The sequence below is a fragment of the Sus scrofa genome, chromosome 17 (genome assembly GCF_054392235.1).
Source record: "Sus scrofa isolate SSC_HxYL_T2T_F1_AM1 chromosome 17, Sscrofa_HxYL_maternal_Yorkshire_Landrace_v2.0, whole genome shotgun sequence".
NCBI lineage: Eukaryota > Metazoa > Chordata > Mammalia > Artiodactyla > Suidae > Sus > Sus scrofa.
In genome coordinates this window covers 25,684,867-25,698,976 of record NC_139399.1, presented here as the reverse complement: position 1 = coordinate 25,698,976, position 14,110 = coordinate 25,684,867, and the positions used below count along the sequence as shown (strand labels likewise).

At 42.9% G+C, this 14,110-nt stretch overlaps 1 protein-coding gene across 50 annotated transcripts in view; it reads right to left on the bottom strand.

Moving 5' to 3' along the window:
• Positions 1-14,110, bottom strand: part of PLCB4 (phospholipase C beta 4) — a 487,242-nt gene that overhangs the window by 21,580 nt on the left and 451,552 nt on the right. For all 50 annotated transcript variants that reach the window (XM_085003051.1, XM_085003063.1, XM_085003052.1 and 47 more), the window contains 2 exons: positions 2,093-2,208; positions 401-476 (listed from right to left, as the gene is read on the bottom strand). In XM_085003051.1, coding sequence (XP_084859177.1) covers positions 401-476; positions 2,093-2,208 — 192 coding nt within the window. The remainder of the gene's footprint in view (positions 1-400; positions 477-2,092; positions 2,209-14,110) is intronic.

Here is a 14,110-nt window from a genome sequence, read left to right as displayed (position 1 = left end):
GTTCCCTGTTCTGTACAGTAGGACTTCATTGTTCATCCATTCTAAATGCAATGGTTTGGATCTACCAACCCAAAAATTCTCGTCCATCCCACTTCTCCCCTCCTCCTCCCAGCAGAAATTGACACGATTGTGTAAATCAACTATACTCTAATTTAAAAAATTTCAAAAATAAAAATAAAATAAAGAAACCATGGGGATGTAAGACACAGCATACAGAGTATGATCAATAATATTGTAAAACCTTTTGTGGACAGATAGTTACTGAGAGTCATTGGGGTGATCATTTCATAATGTATGACAATGTCAAATAACCATGTACGGCACCTGAAACTAACATAATACTGTTCATGAACTATATTTCAATAAAAAAGTAAGTAAAGAAAAATAGGTATCTTCTTACCTTAGATTTGTGATCTGATGTCAGCGTCTGAATTTTAATTTCTGTTTCTTTTTTCATTTCGAGACAATTACTTCCCCTGAAAATGGAAAATCACAAAGGCATTAGTTATCTTCCCACTCCCAGAGGCCTTTGCTCCTTCCTGATGAAGACAATTTGTTCATCAAACATGGGGACACCACGGCTTACTGGGCAACCTCAGTTCTTCTAGCAATAGACACACACCTTACAGAATATCTATATCGTGATTACTTAATTCAACTACCACACAAAGAGACAGTTCAGACCTAGCAATTATTTCATTGTTAGGGGTTTGTTGTCAGAGTTTCCATTCTGGTTCCTGCTTTTCGTCAAGCTATTTTTCATTTATTCAATAATACACTATTTAGGATGAGAACTGAAAAATAGGTCCTCAGCCTTGAAGCGAATTTTCAATTCTTCCCTTTTGATTGTAAAGCCAGATTTTTGTCTTTAACACATGCCAGCAAGGGAGAAAATAGCCTTTCTTGGCATCACAGGGTAATTTTTGCTTCTTATTCTATTGTGAGTAGGAAATATATACGATGCAATTGCCCAGCAACCATTACTGCTTATTTCGGTGATATTTTTTCCTTTTGGACTATCCATATCAGAACAGGCCTTGAGCTTCTGTCTTCAGCATATATGCTCTGATTTATCATGGCCTAAGTTAGAAGGCTTCATCACTTTATTAATCCAGAATGTCTCTGAGAGACACTTTTTTTTTCGGTCAAGCCCTTGGCATGCAAAAGTTCCTGGTTCTGGGATCAAACCCAAGCCACAGCAGTGACAACACCAGATCCTTAACTGCCAGGCCACCACGGAGATCTGAGAGACATTCTAAACAGGCAAGGTCTCTCATCCAATTTACCATTTCTCCATGGCTGGCACTGAGTGTGTTTCCCTGCTACTCTGTTATTCAGTGAGCTTGAAGCAATAAAAAAACACTATTCTGGCTTAACTCTAGATACAACCTTTCAAAGTAAATGGAATGATAGGTTTCATTTAATAGGTTTTCTGTTGTATAAGCTAAAGATTATTATACATTACACATCAAAACCACATTTTTTTTTTTTTTTGCTTTTTAGGGCCACATCCACAGTATATGGAAGTTCCCAGGCTAGGGGTCCAAGTGGAGCTGCAGCTGTGGGCCACAGCCACAGCCACAGCCACAGCAACTTGGGATCGGAGATGTGTCTGTGACCTACACCTCGGCTAATGGCAATGCTGGATCCTTAACTCCCTGAGCAAGGCCAGGGATTGAACCCATGTCCTCATGGATACTAGTCAGGTTCTTAAACCGCTGAGCCACAATGGGAGCTCCCCAGACTTCATTTTATTTTCTGGAGAGGCAAAATGATTTCTGGAGCTTCCCTAACTTTTGTTCATCCTTCCTTCTCCACCCCAATCACCTAAAGGTACTCAAGTGGAAAACCCATGAAAGACACAGTTGTTGTGTCCTTAACCAACAGCTGTAGAACTTGAATAAAGCTCCTCTTTTCCACTTCAGCCAATCCCTTCAGCTGAGTGAGTTGCGTGTTTTCCGGGGATCATTTCTAATGATGAAAACACAGTCACGATTAAGTTGTTCCCTGGCCTAAACAGGAGCCTGAACCCTGGGAAAAGACAAAACATAAAAAGGCCCAAAGCTTCCAGAAGGAAATAAACAGCATTTACCCCTTCTTCTTCATTGCCTTCTCTAGGATCTTCTCATGAGTCGACTTCTCTTTGTCATACTGTGCCACGATTTTGTCAACTTGGGTGCAATGTAACTTCTGCATGGTACTGTGCTCCTGAACAAGAAGCATTTGCAGTTACAAGCTGAACTTAGGACCAAGCTGATGAACTTGATCCCATGTAGGGCTGGCAAAATTTTCACCAGCTCTTTAAGAGTCATGGCTTGAAAATCAAGGAGTAACTGAGTCTGGCAACTGGCAAAACTCCCAATTTCCCACCCAACTCAAGACTTTTTTGTATCCCCATATGGTATCCCCAATGAGGGAGTCTTTAGCCTCCGACCAAGGAACATGTCCACCTCCAAAGACAGTCCTGCCAACTGCGGGACAGCACCAACAATCCAAAAGGTCTTTCTTCTGCACACACGTCTCCACAGAACTTCAACACATCCATCTTTGTTCTGCTGTCTGAATCTTCTAATGTCACACTGCCCCTTCCAAAACCTAGTTCCTCAAACATGAGTTCCATGGGCACATTTTTTAAGGTTTTTTTTGTTTGTTTGTTTTTAGGGCTGCACCCGAGGCATATGGAGGTTCCCAGGCTAGGGGTCCAAACGGAGCTACAGCTGCCCGCCTACATCACAGCCACAGAAATGCAGGATCTTAGCCGTGTCTTTAGTCTACACCACAGCTCGCCAGATCCCTAACCCACTGATCAAGGCCAGTGGTTCCTAGTCGGATTCGTTTCCCCTGCACCACAAATGGGAACTCCCTGGAAGGTCTTAAATACCATCATTATACAACAAGAACTGTCACTGTCACTATTAGCTTTTTTTTTTTTTTTTTTTTTTTAGGGCCCAACCTATGGCATATGGAAATTCCCAGGCAAGAGGTCAAATTGGAGCTGTAGCTGCCGGCCTTTACCACAGCCACGGCAATGTCAGATCCAAGCTGCATCTGTGACCTATGCCGTAGCTTGTAGCAATGCTTGGATCCTTAACCCACTGATGCAGACCAGGGATTGAACCTGCATCCTCATGGACACTAGCTGGGTTTGTTACTAGTAAGCCACAACAGGAGCTCCTATCAGCTTATTTTGCACCTGTACCAGCTGATATTTTTGCCAGCTTCTTTACCTAGATGAATTCACAAGGATGACAGAACATTCAGGAGCTCTGGCCTTCAGCTTTACAGATATTTAAAATATTTTTCCATCTCCTCCCTTCAATCACTGAAGTTGGGGCTTCAATGCTTTGAAGAATAAGTATTTCTGTATAAACACTACTTCTTCCTGATAATTTGGCCATAGCCAGTGACTTATCTGAAATCATATTTCTTTGACTGCTTAGCCCCTCGACACAGAAGAAAAGAGTACAGTCAATAATATTTGATCTGGAGTTCCTGTCATGGTGCAGTGGAAACGATTCTGGCTAGGAACCATGAGGTTATAGGTTCGATCCCTGGCCTCACTCAGTGGGTTAAGGATCCAGTGTTGCCGTGAGCTGTGGTGTAGGGTGCAAACTTGGCTCTGATCTGGCGTTGCTGTGGCTCTGGCATAGGCCGGTGGCTACAGGTCTGATTAGACCCCTAGCCTGGGAACCTCCACATGCTGCAGGTGCAGCTCTAAAAAGACAAAAGACAAAAAAAAAAAAAAATCGATCTAAGGGAGTTCCTATCCTGGCTCAGTGGTAACGAACCCAACTAGTAGCCATGAGGCCCTGGCCTCACTCAGTAGGTTAAGGATCCAGTGTTGCCACGAGCTGTGGTGTAGGTCGCAGACGTGGCTCAGATTTGGCGTTGCTGTGGCTACGGCTGTGGCTGGCAACTGCAGCTCTGATTCAACTCCTAGCCTGGGAACTTCCATGTGCTGCAGGTATAGCTGTAAAAAGAAAAAAAATCCACTCTAAGATGATACTTGATGTATGAAGTAGCTGAACTTGGGTTTGGGGGACTAGGTTATGGAAGGAGCAGTGGGGCATTAGATGACTCAGAAACTTAAGAGAAATGAGATGGTATTTCAGTCTAGAATGGATAAACTTTGTTTGGGTTATATAATTACCTTCACAGTTGTGTTTCTTTTTACTTCCTTTTTTTAAAAAATGAGTAACAAAATTAAGTGACTTAATTTTTTTAAAATTAATTTTCTTCCTAGGGTAGACTCAGTTTTAACCTAATTTTCTTCCTAGGGTAGACTCAGTTTTAAAAGATTTCATAAAATCTAAATGGTGAAGGGATTTTTAACTTTACCAAGATTTCCTGAAATTCCCAGTGCTCTTAGTAAATTAACACAGGACTTGATCGACAGTCCATTTATACATAAATTCTTCAGAAACACATTGGTGCACAAGTTCCGCATTCCTGTCCAGTGGATAAATCCTGCTGGGAGAAGGTGTGGAGGGATGGTTCTCAGAACAGGATTTGAGAATAGGGACAATGGAGGTGGTCCAGGTGATGTCACCTTCCTCTGGATTTGGGCTCAGTGAATCACACGTAACACCGTCTTGCTTAATCTATGATTGGAAAGTTCTGTTACCAATATCTGTGCACTTTTATTTGTGTTCTAAACATGTTTTAGCCAGGGCTTCTGCACTGGGTTAAAGATGTGGACAGTCTCAGGTCTTGGGACAAACCATTTGCCATTTTTGTTTTCTTTTTTCTTTTTAGGGCCGCACTCATGGCATATGGAAGTCCCCAGGCTAGGGGTCGAATTGGAGCTACAGCTGTTGGCCTACCCCAAAGCCAAAACAATGCGGGATCCCAGCCACGTCTGCGACCTACACCACAGCTCACAGCAATGCCGGATCCCCGACCCACTGAGCAAGGCCAGGGATGGACCCCACATCCTTATGGATTTTAGTCAGATTCATTTCTGCTGTGCCCCAGTGGGAACTCCACCACTTGCCCTTTTAATCTTTATAAATAGGATAGTGATAAAGACTGCATAGGGTTGTTAGGATTAAAAGTAAATATAGGGGGTTCTCATTGTGGTGCAGCAAAAACGGACCCGACCAGTATCCATGAGGACATGGGTGATCCCTGGCCTCACCCAGTGGGTTAAGGATCCTGTGTTGCCATAAGCTGTGGTGTAGGTTGAAAACGCAGCTTGGATCTCGTATTGCTGTGTGTGTGGTGTAGGCTGGCAGCTGTAGCTCTGATTCCACCCCTAACCTGGGAATTTTCATATGCCATGGGTGTAGCCCTAAAAAAGCAAAAATAAAAAAAAGTAAATATAGTAGAAGACATATTTCCAATGCCCATGAAAACTTCTTCAAGATATACTGACATACAAACCTACTTATATTATTCAATACTCATGACAACATGCAAAGAGGGACCTGGGAGAAGGAAGAAGTACCAGAGAAATTAAATCAATAAATCTTTCCTCCAAGCTTAACCTACTGCCCCCAGGAATAGATCAATACATCGATGGATCTTTATTTGAATGGATTTAGCTATTCTTGTATTGTCACAGGGAAAAAAACTCACTAAAATGCCCTACTAATATCTTTTCTTCTAAGATTTAGAAATCTTTGGGCCTGTCTAGCATATGTTTTAATTTTCCTAGCCAAGTAAGCAAGGAGCTCTATGTAAGGCTACAATAAAACAGTTTAGAGATGCCACATACCTTTGTCTCTTGCAAATATCACTGAAAGGAGGGTAGAAAGATTGATTCTTTCAATATCTTAGTGCAGCACAAGAAAATCTAGGCTTTGAGGACTGGATGTAAGCTGACATGGACTATTAGTTAAAGAAGTATTCTGATGAACCTTAATTAACCCAATTAGATGAGAGGAATGAGGCTATTTGTACCATCAAGTTGTTGACGATGGATTCAAGTACATAAGATGCTCTACGAGGGCAGGGAAAGTCTTCTTTTTCCACCAGCACAGGGCACAAAGCTTGGTACAAAGCAGATTTAATAAATATTTGTTGCATGAATAAAAAATTAGCATGAGAAAGCAGCAAGAGGACTTGGATTCTGGTCCCAGCTCAGTCAATATTATCCTAGAGGCCTTGAGCAACATATCTTTCCAGGCCTTGATTTCTTTACAAAAAAAACTGAACAAAGTAGGCATGTAAATTGGTACAGCCACTATGGAAAACAGTACAAAAGTTCCTCAAAAAGCTAAAAATAGAGTTGCCATATGATCCAGCAATTCCACTCCTGGGCATCTATTCAGACAAAACTATAATTCAAAAAGATACATGCAGCCCTATGTTCATTGCAGCACTATACACAATACCAAAAATATGGAAACAACCTAAATGCCTATCAACAGAGGAATGGATTAAGAAGATGTGATACAGGGAGTTCCCGTTGTGGTGCAGTAGAAACGAATCTGACTAGGATCCATGAGGATGCAGGTTAGATCCCTGGCCTGGCTCAGTGGGTTAAGGATCTGGCATTGCCGTGAGCTGTGGTGTAGGCCGTAGACATGGCTCGGATCCCAAGCTGCCGCAGCTGTGGTGTAGGCTGGCAGCTACAGCTCCGATTCAACCCCTAGCCTGGGAACTTTCATGTGCCATGGGTGTGGCCCTTAAAAAAAAGGAGTATCAAAATTAGATATATTGACTTAAAAGTCAATCTTAATCTGGACACTTTGGGGAAATAAATGGACAGTTTTTAGCAAAAGTTATATATGCATCTTTCAAAGTTAACAGCAGATTCAGCTTCTTTGGGGAGAAAGCTGCTACAATTCATTCTTGTGGCCGATGTGACTATGAGCGTGAATTATCACCCCACAGATGATGCTGAAACATCTGAGTAAATCGTGTTTGCTCAGCATCTACCTCTGAGACCACCACTAAGCTGCTTTTGCGGGTGGTTGCCTGTCTCTGCTCCTTTCTACTTCATGATGGAGTTATAGGTCTGTTCTTCTTACCATGAATTAACGAGTTTAACAGCAGTCTTGGTGTTTGTTATCAGCCAAACTGCTTGCATAGCATATTAGAAGCCTTACTGAAATGCCAAATTTTAGTAGGGTTCTCAGGTATTTTATTTGACTCATCTAGCAGTGATGCTGCAAAGTGGTGGCTCAAGGGATTCATCCAGTCTCCCCCCCACCCCACCCCACCCCCGCTGCCCCAGCCCCACCCCCCCACCCCTTCCTGGTGTTTCAGAAAGACTGAATTAGTGACCAATATTAAAAGAAGATGACATTCCTTTAAGACTTCAGATTCTGTGATTCTCCTTTAGAGACTGAAGCTGGCTCACAGACTCTCAAGGCACTAATGCTCGGAACTGAAATCTGACCTGCCCTTGAGACAGGAATGAGTGCTCCCTGTTTTCCACATGTGGCCAACTTCCTCCATTCACTTCTTACCCCATTTAAGTTGGAATTCTTCTCCTGACATGTTATTGGTGATGTGTGTTTAACTTTGGGTTTAGGTTTTTTGCTCTAAGGATTGGACTGCATCTGACAACTGGAAAGCATGCCTATCTCTTAGCGAAAGCAACCCTAGCTCTGGACCTGGGTAAGTGAGGCACTAGTGCGGGGTCATGGTTGCTTAGTTCTGTTCTGTGTCTTATCTAATGGATACTTGAAAACCATTCCCCTAGTCTCCATTAAAAATTGAAGAGGAGTTCCCTTCGTGGCTCAGTGGTTAACCAATCCAACTAGGAATCAGGAGGTTGAGGGTTCGATCCCTGGCCTTGCTCAGTGGGTTAAGGATCCTGCAGGTTGCCATGAGCTGTGGTGTAGGTTGCAGATGTGCTGGGATCAAAAAAACTGAAAAGGTGGTTCCAGAAAGTCAGAGACGAGAAGCCATCTGACTGGCAGCTGCAATCAGAGGGTCAAAAACAAATGACCACTGCCATTTCCCCCAAACTAGGCATGTTAGCTAGTGGCTTGATCTCATGCGGGGCTCAAAAGGTCATTAACCCTGTCTTTCCTCCTCACTGTCCTAACAGCAGATCTCACCTCTATTTCTTTTCTCTTCTTTTTTGTCTTTTTAGGGCCACACCCATGGCACATGGAGGTTCGCCAGGCTAGGGGTCAAATTGGAGCTGTAGCCACCGGCCTACACCACAGCCACAGCAGCTCGGTCTCCGAGGCACATCTGCGACCTACACCACAGCTCTCAGCAATGCCAGATCCTTAACCCACTGAGAGAGGCCAGGGATCGAACCTGCATCCTCATGGATCCTAGTCAGGTTCGTTAACCACTGAGCCATGACAGGAACTCCCTCACCTCTGTTTCTTTGGCTCTTTTTTGTAAATAGTAGCCCCTTATATTCACACCACTATTCATTCTCCATCTAGCAGCTAACCTTCAGGTTTGGAAATAAGCTCTTATGGACCAAATATTTCTATTCTTTTCTTGTTTTTAAATGGCTGCACCTGTGATATCGAAGGGATTGAGTCTGAGCCAAAGCTATGACCTTTGCCACAGCTGCAGCAGTGGTGGATACTTTAACTCACTTGGTCTGGCTGGGAATGGAACCTACATTTCCGCAGTGACCTGAGCCACTGCAATTGGATTTTTTTTTTTTTTTGGTCTTTTTAGGGCTGCACCTGTGGCACATGGAGGTTCCCAGGCTAGGGGTTTAATTGGAGTTGTAACTGCTGGCCTACGCCACAGCCACAGCAACACTAGAGCTGAGCCTCATGTGCGACCTACACCACAGCTCACAGCAACACTGGATTGAACCCGTGTGCTCATGGATCCTAGACGAGTTCGTTAACTGCTTAGCCGTGAAGGGAAACTCCTGCTATCAGATTCCTAACCCACTGTACCACAGCAGGAAATCCAGACCATGTATTTCATTAACAACAAGGCTAAGTAAACCACATTCGTTGCTTTCCTATAGGCCTAAGAAGTGACTTGATTTACCCACGCTGACAAGTAAGAGCTGCGAATGCTCTACAGTCACTGAACGTGGACTAAGTACCAGTTTTTGCTTTTAGCTGCCACATGCTATGGGGGATCTACGGTGCTGTGGTTGGAAGGTGCAGTCCAGGCCAGCTTCCCTCCTTGGTAGGTTACTTTATGACTCAAGCCTTTGGGGGTGGCTAACCTTGACCTCATCTTAGCATTATAACTGTTAGAAAGGGTTATATAAATATTGTCTCACAGAAAGACTGGGGGAACTAATTCTCACTATTGTTTGACAACAGAGCAAAACTTTTTTTTTAAGGAGGTCTTCTCTGCATTTTGTAGGCAGTTACTAGGACTGAGGGACAGTAAAGAGTACTAAATAATATTCCTAAAGAAAGTTTTCAAAATTTAGTGTGCATAGGTGAGAAGCTTATTTAAGATATATTTCCTAGACTCCTCCTTAAAGATTTTAACAAAGTCTCTAATGAGCACAGGAATATGCATTTTTATGATGCCTCCAGCTCTTGGCCCAAGGACTATGTGTTGAAAAAATAGTCCCAAAGGAGGCCAATATGTTTGTGCCCTGTAGACTCATGACTGCTCTTAAAAATTTTACTAAATAAGACCCATCAAGAAGATGTGTGGAAATAAAAACTAATGTGGGAAAAATCAGTGACAACCCAATATAGTAATTAAGAGCTTGAGATATGGAGTCAGACAGAATTTTGATTCAAGTTCTGGCTCCACCATTTAACAGCTAGATGTTTTAGTCAAGCTGTGTTTTTTTGTTTGTTTGTTTGTTTTTTGTTCTTTTGGCTGTGCCTGCCACATGTGGAAGTCCTAGGACCAGGAATCAAACCTGTGTCACAACAGTGACCACTGCAGTAACAAAGCCAGATCCTTAACCCACTGCATACCAGGGGAACTCCCAAACTGTGTTTCTTCTTAGTGTAAATTATCTCCTCTGGCAAATGGTTGGTAGACTGTTGGCAAAAAGGGCCACAATGATTTCCATCTCTGTAGCCCACCCCTTTTGTCATCCAACTTTGTGGCTCCTCCTGCCAAGAGGTAGAGTCCTTATCCTTTGAACTTGAGCCAGCTTCCTGGTTTGCTGTAGCCAAGAGGCGAAGGTGGGAGTGATGCTGTGCCAGTTCTAAGATGAGGCTTGGTCTCTTGGGACCCCTGTCATGTGAACAAGGCTGGATCACTGCTGAAGATGAGAGACCACAAAAAGGAGAGAGGAAAGGGCTCTAGAGAGGCCTTCCTAAGTCAGCCAGCCCCTGACCTCTGCTCACCATCTGCCAAACGTAGCAACAGCAGATTGCACAAGTGAACCCAGAGACCAGAGGCATCACACAGCTGAAACCCAAAACTGTAAGGTAAATAAATGGTGGCTGCTTTTAGTTACTCCATTTGGGGATGGCCTGTAACCCAGCAACAGCTAACTGATACAAGTTAATACCATTAACATAGTATTCCTTTATATAATTGTTATAAGAATACCTAAGAACAAATGCTTAAGTGAACCTCAACATATATTAGCTAGTTTTACCTTTTTTTTTTTTTTTTTTTGGTCTTTTTAGGGCCCCCTCATGGCACATGGAGGTTCCCAGGCTAGTGGTTTAATTGGAGCTGTAGCTGCTGGCCTACGCCACAGCCACAGCTAAGCGGGACTCCAGCCGCATCTGCGACCTACACCACAGCTTACGGCAATGCTGGATCCTTAACCCACTGAGAGAGGCCAGGGATCAAACCTTCATCCTATGGTCATTAGTCAGATTCATTTCCACTGAGCCACAATGGGAATGCCTAGTTTTACTATTTTTAAAGTATCGACAGATAGAAAAATTAGTGTTAGGATAAACAAGATCAAATGAAGATCAGGCACTAAGTGTCCAGTGGTAACAGATGCACCACATCTTCTCATCTCCTTCACCAGTTTTTCCTTTTCCAGTTTTAAAGACAAGTGTGTTCGCCGAGCAGATCTCAGGTATATATCAGGCAAGTAAATACTCCTATATATCCTTAATCTTAAAAGCTGGCTCAGATGAGACTGTGGAAAGTTTTAGGGAACTACTATAAACTAAAAAACTGCAGAAAGTTTATAGAGAGAAAGGTCTAACTGTTTGATAACAATTACTTGCAAAGCCCATAGACAGTTAAAACAGATGAAAAGCATTCTGGTTATAACTAGCATAAGTGGGCTATATTACTATGGGAAAGGGACTTATTTCTCTGAATTTCATTTTATCCACGTCTAAAATGTGGACAATACCACTTAGGTTTCAGGGATATTGTGAGGATTTAAGAATGCATATAAAATATGGGAGTTCCCATTGTGGCTCAGTAGATATGAATCTGACTAGTATCCATGAGGATGTGGTTTTGATCCCTGGCCTTGCTCAGTGGGGCAGGGACCCGGTGTTGCCGTGAGCTGTGGTATAGGTCACAGGCGCAGCAGCTCTGATTTGACCCCTAGCCTGGGAACTTCCAAATGCCACACCTGCGGCCCTAAAAAGCAAAAAAAGAATGTATATAAAATGTGTAACCCAAAAGTGGCACTAAATAAATGTCAGCCTTATTAGTAGTAGTAGGTTTACATACTAGTAGTAGTAGTTTTGCATAAAAAGGCTATAGAATTCAGAATTTGTAACTTTTACTGCCAAAGCAGACTGAATGGAAAAGTGGGTCTCCTGTGTATTTAATGTGGAAGAAGGAATTCATTCACGAGCTTAAATAATGCATTTGTGACTTGAACTTCTGAGGTACATGAGCATGTGGAAAACAAGCCAAGAACATTTGCCTGCTCAAACATGCTTCTAAAAAGCATTTCAAAAGCAACAGGCAAACACTGTTTATTTTACTGTGCAATTTGGCTCTTTTACTAGACCTAAGGAAATTTGAAGGCTTCCTCCAAAATGTACACTAAAGCAGTTATGAAAGTCCACACAAATTTAGATGGTAGGATTGAGGGAGATTTAAGATCTCCTTTGAAGTTTTTGGCTCTAATAAAACGTGGAACTCCAAAAAGCACAAGATTGTTTCGGCAAATGAAGGCAACTTGGATTCTTTCAGCCACATGGGACCTACTGGTTACTAAATATGAATATTTTCTTACCAACAAGCATGAAAATGGAAGGAATGGTGTTCAGTGGCATCTGAAGTGGAGAGGAAGAGATAATTGCTTCACAGAAAAATAATTTTTCACTTGCTGTTGACTGAGTATTTGTGTCCCTTGCACTCTGAATTCACACGTGGAAGCCCTAATCCTCAATGTGGTAGTTCCTGTTGTGGCTCAGTGGGTTAAGAAGCTGATAGTGTCCATGAGGATGCAGGTTCAACCCCTGGCCTCACTCACTGGGTTAAGGATCCAGTGTTGCTGCAAGCTGCAGTGTAGGTCGCAGATGAGGTTTGGATACTGTGTTGCTGTGGCTGTAGTGTAGGCCAGAAGCTGCAGTTCTGATTCCATCCTATCCTGGGAACTTCCAAATGCCAAAGGTGTGGCCGTAAAAAGAAAAACAAATCCTCAATGTGTTTGGAGGTGGAGCCCCTGGGAGGTGGCAAGGTTATGAGTGTGGAGTTTTTATAAATGGGGCTAGGGCCCTTATAAGAAGAGAAGGGAGAAAGATGAAAGCTCTTCACACATGTGAGAAGCAGTAAGAAGGAGGCCGTCTGCAAACTAGGAAGGAAGGCCCTAATCAGACACTGAACCTAGTACATCCTGACCTTGGACTTCCAGCCTCCAGAGCTGTGAGAAAGCAGCTGTTGTTTAAGTCACCTAGTCTCCAGGACTATGTCACAGAAGCCCAAGCTAAGACACCATCTTTGCCACTTTTCTGATTAAGCAGATAGGGCTATTAACTCACCCAAGAGAGTTTGAACTCAAAGGTGTAGACAAAGGAATGGGCAGACGATTCCTTTTTTTTTCCCCCCTTCTTTTTATGGCTGCACCTGCTACATATGGAAGTTCCCAGGTTAGGGGTCAAATTAGAGCTGCAGCTGCCAGCCTACACCACAGCCACAGCAATACTGGATCCAAGCCACACCTGCAACTTATGTTGCAGTTTGTGGCAAAGCCAGATCCTTAACCCACTGAGTGAAGCCAGGGATTGAACCTGCATTCTCATGGAGACTAAGTCAGGTCCTTAACCCACTGAAACACAATGGGAACTTCCAGACAATTCTGCTTAGTATTATATAGGTCAAGTTCTAAAGAACCAAGAAACATCCCTCCTTGGCAGCTGTGCAGGTTAACTAGTGTATTTCACATGATCCAAACTAGATGGAGATTTACCTAATGCTCCATATGCTGCCACTGCCTTTCATGCAGTGAGGGAACTTGCTCACCTACTGAAGCATCCGATAGCCTCCACAGAATAAAGCAGTAAGAATATGGATTGGAAACTTGAGACAATTTGGGTTTAAATATTGGCTCTGCTGCTCTCTAATGCAGGGCATTAGTTAAACTGCATAACCTCCCTGATCTTAACTTCCACATGTGCAAAACAGGGACTCAGAATTGGCCTTAGAAGGCAGAGAGTATAAAATGAGGTAATAAATGTAAAATGCAGAGCACAGCATCTGGAAAATACTTTGCATGTAAAAATTTTAGATGGTGTATTATTGTTATTATTATCAAACACGGTATATTTCCTGGTCATGCCTCAAAGAAATATTAAATGACTGTGAGGCCAAAATGTAAGTGTCCAAGTAGGCCGAAGTCTATTGAGATGCCTATCTCAATGACAGAGATCTCATTTAAATGGAAGGAAAATCTGGTGAATGATTCCTTGCCACGTGGGTACCAACTCCATCCCTGATAACCAAAGTCATTAAAGGTGCATTCACATTTCCTTTTCTCTTCCTTTTCACACTCCAGGTTGTTACCAATGACCGACAAAATTGAAATCCTCACTTTAGCTCTGTCCCCAGTAGTCCTACACTTATAAAAATCTGTGGCAAGTTTTCCATGTTGTAATAGGGAAGAACAAATCTGATTCCATATTAGATCTATTCCTTTCCTTTTTCTCCCCCTATGGATGTTCCCGGGCCAGGGTTGAATACAAGCTGCAGCTGTGACCTACACCACTGCTGTGGCAATGCAGGATCCTTAACCCACTCTGCTGAGCCAGGGATTGAACCTGTGCCTTTGCAGTGACCTGCTGTAGTTGGATTCTTAACTCACTGCATGACAGTAGGA